Source organism: Aegilops tauschii, chromosome 6, assembly GCF_002575655.3.
Source record: "Aegilops tauschii subsp. strangulata cultivar AL8/78 chromosome 6, Aet v6.0, whole genome shotgun sequence".
NCBI lineage: Eukaryota > Viridiplantae > Streptophyta > Magnoliopsida > Poales > Poaceae > Aegilops > Aegilops tauschii.
Genome location: NC_053040.3, coordinates 184,795,236 through 184,803,292, shown reverse-complemented (window position 1 = coordinate 184,803,292; position 8,057 = coordinate 184,795,236). Strand labels below are relative to the sequence as shown.

The 8,057-nt window shown below is 46.8% G+C and overlaps 1 protein-coding gene across 1 annotated transcript; it reads left to right on the top strand.

Annotated features, from left to right (window-relative positions):
• The first annotated feature begins 285 nt into the window (after positions 1-285).
• Positions 286-2,690, top strand: LOC141025352 (cytokinin dehydrogenase 7-like). Its single transcript, XM_073500652.1, has one exon. It carries the CDS (start codon positions 986-988, stop codon positions 2,585-2,587), a length of 1,602 nt encoding a protein of 533 aa, XP_073356753.1. The 5' UTR covers positions 286-985; the 3' UTR covers positions 2,588-2,690.
• The last annotated feature ends 5,367 nt before the right edge of the window (positions 2,691-8,057 follow it).

Genomic DNA, 8,057 nt, shown 5'->3' with positions numbered 1-8,057 from the left:
CCATCCCGCTGCAAAGGGCCTGGCTGAACGGGGACGCCCACCGCCACCGCCACCGCTGCCGCCCCCCCCCCCCCCCCCCCCCCACCAGAGCGAAAGGGCCGCCTGCGACCCGGTCGAACTTGACCCACAGCGCCAGAGGCGACGCCGGGGCGCTGCATGGGAGTAGCCGCCGCCGACACCACCCACCGGCCTGCACCTCCTCAGACGCGTCATAAACAAAACTTGGTTAGCAGATCGTCGGACGCGTCATGTCAACCAAGCGTAGGAGTAGTAGAGACATTTTGTTGTTAATTTTTTTTGTAAGATGACATTTTATTGTTAAATAATACAAGCAAATGATGTTAGAAATTGGGTGTTAGTTTCTACTTTAACGACATGTAACATCACTTTGTTAGTCAGCATCTCTGGCAAATTAGCCCCCTCTGAAATTACCGTCGAATTCATGTAGTATGATTTTCTGTTGAAAGAATTACTTCTGACGTGGCGGTGAGGTGAGAATTGGGTCAGTTTATACATGTTGTTTTATTCAAAATGAAATGGGCTGATGAGTTTTTGCCCACTATGTTGATAAAATTATACGTGTCCAGCCGATGGAGCTCCGAGTAAGAAAAAATAATGAAATGCTTGGAGTCTCTTCGCAATAATCATTAATTAAGTACTATCCAAGTCAAAACCAAGAGATGCAGCTATCCCACTAACTTTCTTTTTTCTTAATCATGCTTTCGGCACCCTTAATTATTTCCCCCTCTAAAGTCAATACATTCAAAAGAATACTTATTAGAGAAAAAAAATACAAAGAACTCTGCACGACCTACATTTGTCAACTTCTGCGAGGCATAATGCTACCCTATAAAATGTCATCAAAGTTCTTGACCTGAAACAACACAGACGCATCAATCTTTCTCTCTACGCACCTAAGCAGCAGGCAAAGCCAGTAGCTTACAATCGTCGCAGCGCAGTTCCAAATCAGCGCCACTGCAAGGACATGGCAAGAACTCGCCTCGCAGCGTTTCTTATCGGCATGGCGAGCTTCTTCTCCGTCGTTGCCGGCCAACTCCGACCAATGCCTGCGAGTGGCCTTCCCGGTGATCTCTTTGCCCTAGGAATCGCCTCTAAAATCCGTACCGACTGCAACTCAACGGCGAGCGCGTCGTCAGACTTTGGCCGCATCATGGAGGCCGCCCCGGAAGCCGTTCTACACCCTGCCACGCCCGCCGACATCGCCGCGCTCATCCGGTTCTCCACGTCCTCGCCGGTGCCATTCCCCGTGTCACCGCGCGGGCAGGGCCACTCCGTCCGCGGGCAGTCTCTCGCTCCGGGTGGCGTCGTCGTCGACATGCGCACGCTTGGGCGCGGTCACCACCGCATCAACCTGTCCACGGACTACGTCGACGCCGGCGGCGAGCAGCTGTGGGTCGACATCCTCCGCGCGACGCTGAAGCACGGCCTCGCGCCGCGCGCGTGGACGGACTATCTGCAACTCACCGTCGGCGGCACGCTCTCCAATGCTGGCATCGGCGGCCAAGCATTCCGGCATGGCCCGCAAATCGCCAACGTGCACGAGCTTGACGTGGTTACCGGGACGGGTGAGATGGTGACATGCTCACGTCACAAGAGGAAGGACCTGTTCTTCGCCGCATTGGGTGGACTGGGCCAGTTCGGGATCATAACCCGGGCTCGGATCGCTCTCGAGTCGGCCCCAAAGCAGGTGCGCTGGGTCCGACTTGCCTACTCGGATGTGGTTGCGTTCACCAGAGACCAGGAGCTGCTCATTTCTAAGCATGCTAGCGAAGCCGGTTTCGACTATGTCGAAGGCCAAGTCCAGCTTAACCGGACGCTAACCGAGGGCCCCAAGTCAACGCCCTTCTTCTCCGAAGCCGATATCAATAGGCTTGCTGGCCTCGCATCCGAGACTGGCTCCGGCGCGATCTACTTCATCGAAGCCGCCATGTACTATGATGAGACGACCGCCCCATCTGTCAACCAGAAACTAGAGATGGTGCTAGCTCAGCTGAGCTTTGTGCCCGGGTTCGTGTTCACCAAGGATGTGACGTACTTCCAGTTCCTCGACCGCGTGCGCGTGGAGGAGGTTGTGCTTCGATCGGCTGACGTGTGGGATGTGCCACACCCATGGCTGAACCTTTTCGTCCCCCGGTCACGCATTCTCGACTTTGACGCTGGCGTGCTCAAAGGCATCCTCGGGGGTGACAACCCAGTCGGGCTCATCCTCATGTACCCTATGAACATGGCAAAATGGACCTCCCAAATGACGGCGGTGACGCCTCCCACTGGCGAGGACGTATTCTACACGGTGGGACTTCTTCGGTCGGCTCTATCCGCCGATGAACTAGAGCGCATACAGAGGGAGAACCAATCGGCGCTGGCGTTTTGTGACAAGGAGGGCATCGAGTGCAAGCAGTATCTGCCACACTACACATCACAAGATGGATGGCGGCGACATTTTGGGGCCAAGTGGAGCAACATCGCTCAGCTCAAGAACAAATATGATCCCCATGCGATAATGTCACGGGGGCAGAGAATTTTCCCCTTGCCAAGTGTGCCAGCAGCAGGCACCGCGACTACATAGTTAGTGCAGACACTACTGACATTTCCTCCGTTAGATACGCTAGTATGACTAACAATATATAGGAGAATTTTTTTGTGTATAGACTGCACAAAGATTGTCTTTCGGTAGAATGTTTCCAGAATTTTGAAAATAGGAGGTAAACATTGTAAAATTTTAAATTTATACAATAGAATTTCAGAAGACGTCTCCACGCTTATTTGGAAATATGTTAAAACACATTGTATATTAAATCAATGTTTCAAATTTGTTGCACCTGTTCAAGTTGTTTTGACAACTCTATGTTTAGTTGGAGGGGCTAAGATTAAACTTACAAGACAAATGTATCCACCTTGTTCCCCTTAGGTAAAATCACTTAGACCGGGCCCAATTACTCGTGATAGATCTTCGAGGTGGATCTCCAAACCTACAGAGTTGTTGTTTGGCGATCCACAATTACTCTAGAATGCTCTGAACCAACATGTAACGATGTGTAAGATCACTTTCTTGGAGAGTAACAAGTCTTCAGTGAACTCAGACAGATTCTTCAGGGTTGCTCGACCACTTTGGCTATCAGGCACTGAGTATTTCCTCACTTAAGATTCACTCGAATTCATCAGGAGGATGGGTGATAAGAAAACACTTGTCTGAATCTCACATAAAGCCGACCAACATCGTGGAGGGGTTGGCTATTTATAGGCAGGGTCGCAACTCGAGGGCAGATGTGACTGTTGGAGTGACATTCCCACCAACATGTTGTTGCTAGCTTGCACAACGGTTGGAAATTTGAATTCTCAAATTTCTCACAGTTGAAAAAACCAAATTGATAATTTCCTAACTCTTCAGCAAGGGCGTAGGTCCTTCCAATTCTGAAGATGCATGCACAATCCACTATCCAGGATGTGTGATCCACATCTGAAAATAATCCTCACGATGATTCTGCCACAGGCAAAGATTCGGTCCATCCAATCGAGGAAGCTCGACATGCGGTGCAGGTGCAATATGGTCAGTATACTCGTGGCGAAAGGAATCCACATGTGTAGACCTTTTTTTGTTCATTTTGCTATCACGCACCTATGATCGGAGGAGGTATATATGCATACCGCTTTACTCTGTGTTCCTTGTCAATGCCCCAGGCAGCCCGGGCCGCCCGCTGTGGCGTGGCCTAGAAATCCTCCAAAACTATAGCGTACACTAGATCTGCACCTCACTGTAGCATAAGCCCGGCTTGCGGTGTTATCCTATTCTGGCTCCGCCATTGTTCATGGTGTGGTCTCTGTAGCTATGGTGGCGGGGGAAACATGAACGGATTTGCTCGCGCCTTTGGTAGTAGGATCTTCTCATGCCTTCATGTCACTGTGGATGTAGATTTGGTTGTTGTCATAGTTGAGGTCGTGGATCTTCGTGAAAAGGTTGTCCAACTTGGCTGAACTTCCGTCGAATATCTTTCGTACCTCCTTCATGGTCGCCTTCGCTGGTCCTCAAGCTTGCGGTCGATGTGCTCGTCGAAGCCGCTCCAAAGAAGCTCGTAGATGCGCCTCCCTATTGTGGTGAGCTCCTCCATCACCTCTCGTCGTCCTCGTAGCCTGTGGCAGGTGAAATGGCTATGGTATTTTAGCATCAAGATGTGACTCTGCATACCTGATTGCTAGCGCTAATCTTTATTTGAAGCTAGACCTAGGTTACGGAGCCCAATTTCAAGGCCGGAAACTAGGGTTAGGGATGGCAGTTTTGCCCATGGGATGGGTGCCCGCGGGTACCCTACCCGAAAACAACGGGCATGGGCAAGACTTGGAGAGATTTTGTACCCACGGGTAATGGGTATCCATACCCGCAAAATATATGGGTAGGGCATGGGTATGAACTTGTGCCCATGGGTAACCTAATGGATACCCAGAAAATGATAAAAAATGAAAATAGTTCCTATTACATGTGGGTCAACATACAACTCCTATGGCCCAACCCTAAATCTCGTATTCCATAAACCGTCCATAGCTCATAGGCCCGTAATCACCTGCTCGCCACTCCTCCTACGGCTTATGTGACTTCTCAAAAATATGAAACATCAACTCTTCTGTATTGGACTATTGTCCAATGATCAAGTTATTCCCCATGAACTGCTGCTCATACTCCATTGATGCCTCTAAGAGGCCTCCCACATGAGGAGGCTGTGTCTGTGCTATACTGCTTGCCCATCATCACTTAATTTTAAAACTCATTTCTCTAACTTTAAAAAATTTAATGTTATACATTTTACCCACCGGGTACCCATTGGGTATAGGATACCCGATGGGTATGGGCACGGGTGTTAATTTATGCCCATGGGTATTGAAGTGGGTGGGTATAGAAAGTTTTTATGGGTATGGGTTTGGGCAGAAGGAGGTTGTACCCACCCATACCCTACCCATTGCCATCCCTAACTAGGGTTACTTGCAGCAGAATTCCACCCAACTTGCATCACCTCTGTCCAATGCAATTACAAGCCTACCAAGTGGCCCTTTTTTTAGCGGCCCCATCCGTCGACCAGAAACTAGAGATGGTGCTAGCTCGGCTAAGCTTTGTTCCCGGATTCATGTGCACCAAGGACGTGACGTACTTCCAGTTCCTCGACCACGTGCGCATGAAGGAGGTTCTTCTTCGGTTAGTTGGCATGTGGGATGTGCCTCACCAATGGCTGAACCTTTTCGTCTCTCGGTCACACATTCTAAAATTCGACGCTGACGTGCTCAAAGCCATCCTCAGGGTTGACAACTCGGTCGAGCTCATCCTCATGTATCCTATGAACACGGCCAAATGAAACTCCCGGATGACGGGGGTGACGCCACCCACTGGCGAGAACATACTTCTCCAGTCGGCTCTATCTGCCGATGAACTAGAGCGGCAACAGAGGGAGAACCAGTCGGCGTTGGCATAATGCGACAAGGAAGGCATCCAGTGCAAGCAGTATCTGCCACACTGCACGTCACAAGATGGATGGCAGCGACATTTTGGGGCCAAGTGGAGCAAAATCGCTCAACTCAACGCCAAATATGATACCCACATGATAATGTCATGGGGGCAGAGAATTTTCCCCTTTCCAAGTGTGCCAGCGGCAAGCACGACGACCGCATAGTTAGTGCAGACACTGCTGACATTTTCTCCATTAGACACCTCATATGTCTAACAATATATCGGAGAATTTTTGGTGTATGGACTATACAAAAATTGACTTTTGGTGGAATGTTTTGAGAATTTTGAAAATAGGAGGTAAACATTGTGAAATTTTAAATTTATACAATAGAATTTCAGAAGACGTCTCTATACTTATTGGGAAACTAGTAGAATGTCCATATGTTGCTATGGGCCTTCTAATTTTGTTCTGATTGCACATATATACCTGTACTGTTATTGTTGTATAAAACTCGGTGAATTTTTGGCCCCTTCTAACGACATCACCTCAACACTTTTGTCGATGAATTATTTTTAAATGTTGACATAATCCATCTCCATCTCTCTCATACTCTGCAAAAGTAAGCTTATATAGAAATTTTACATTTGTATTATCAAATATATAAAGAAGAACAATTATTTATATGCATCTCTTTTGATTGTGTAAAACTGGATGAGTTTTCAGCCTGGTTCATCAAAAAGCTTTGTCAATCGACATCTGTAAAGCATCATCTGAAGTCTCAATATTTATCTCTGATCTACAAAGTGAAAATATAAACACATATTTAAAAAAACTAAGATAAGCTCATATACAAATGTCGATTGAGATCATCCCTAGTATTCTGTATTCAACCAATGGAATAATATGCACATGAGCAAGCAAGACAATGAAATTGTATGTAATTTGTATAAGATAAGAAAATTAATTATCCATACTTGCGAGTTATGATTAACTTCAATTAGATGCATGTCATTTACTACCCCAAGTGACAATGGTTTTTACCAGGAACAAGATTCATAACCCACACATGGTGAGACACTACAGCAGCACCTGTCCTCCAAAGAATGCATTTATGCCCATGACATTAGGTAGTGCATGCATCGTGAAACATGTTTGAACCATCATCCATAAGGAAGGCCGTAGCAGAAGGTTAGACAGCCTAGAAACCCATGTGTCACTTTTAATTGCAAAAATGCAACCAAAGTGCAGTATTCAGAAGCAAGCGATGGTACGACTGCACTTGCAAAATACTAATTGTTTGTATAGTATTATGGCAAACTACCTTTCTGGCCAGGAAGAAACTTTGCATGCAGCTTGTCTTTGCAATCAATCGATATACATTTGCTTGAGGATGTCGTTTCATGCTTGCCAAGATTACAAATTTTCAACGAGATATGGCTAGCTCCACCTTCACAACACTGAACTGCAGAGCTTACCAGAAGAAATACATTGATCAATAAACTTAATATTATTGTTCTTCTTCCTCCTCCTCCACCCACTACCACCGCCTCCCTAATCCGAGTACCCACACATACTTCGAATTCAAACACTTACCTGTGTATTTATGTTATGTTTTGTAATATGCTTGTCTTACCAATGCATGCCTCTAATTTTTGATTTTCTTCGATAAAGGGCGATTTTATTAACTCAAAATGTAGCATCAAGTGGATACAAAGCATTATGAGCAACACCCGACATCTGCATAACTAGGATGCACACAGCCGAACACCAAAAGTCTGAGAACCAGAAGAAAACAAAAACTGACAAATCGGCAATAGTAGAGTCCTATAGACTGACATTGTGCCTATGTCGAAAGGAGAGATGGACCGATCCGGAGGTTATGCTGCCACCCATGTTGGGTAAAAACCTCCATAGCCACCTGCTCCAACCGCGTACATACCGCCTTGAACAACGATTGGACCTCCGCTCGTTGTAGCATAGACCACGTACGAAGCGAGTGCGTACAATGGAAAATAGCCTGCAAAGGAGAAGCATTTTTGTCATTAAAAACAAAATCATTTCTACATAGCCAAAGCGACCATACTAAGGCATACGCTCCCACCCTCAATAGCGTTTTGAACCTATTTGAAATACCGTCCAACCAATGACGAAAAATATTGGCAACACTTGTGGGCGGATATAAACTTGACGCTATTTGGATGACTGACCATGTAGAACATGCAAAGTTGCATTGGAAAAAGAGGTGTCTGATTGTCTCATCATGAGTACAAAAACAACACTTCTTACTCCCTTGCCAATTGCGTCGTGCGAGGTTGTCTTTGATTAGCACAACTCCCCTACGAAGATACCACATGAAGACTTTAACTTTTACTGGTATCTTCAACCTCCAAATTTTCTTATTATTGCTCACCAGTACCTCAGAATGTGTGAGCGCACAATACATAGAGTCTATGGTGAAAGACCCTGATGTAGTAAGGTTCCAGCGAAACACATCCCAGCCTTCTGTCAGGCTAATCGCATCCAGACAGGACAAAAGATTATGCCATGACATAAGTCAGGGGCCAGTCAAATCCCGCCTGAACGAAATATTCGGGGGGGGGGGGG

What these genes read in the sequence shown, in the direction of transcription:
- LOC141025352 (XM_073500652.1), top strand. Translation starts at nt 986, where the DNA reads ATGGCAAGAACTCGCCTCGCAGCGTTTCTTATCGGCATGGCGAGCTTC.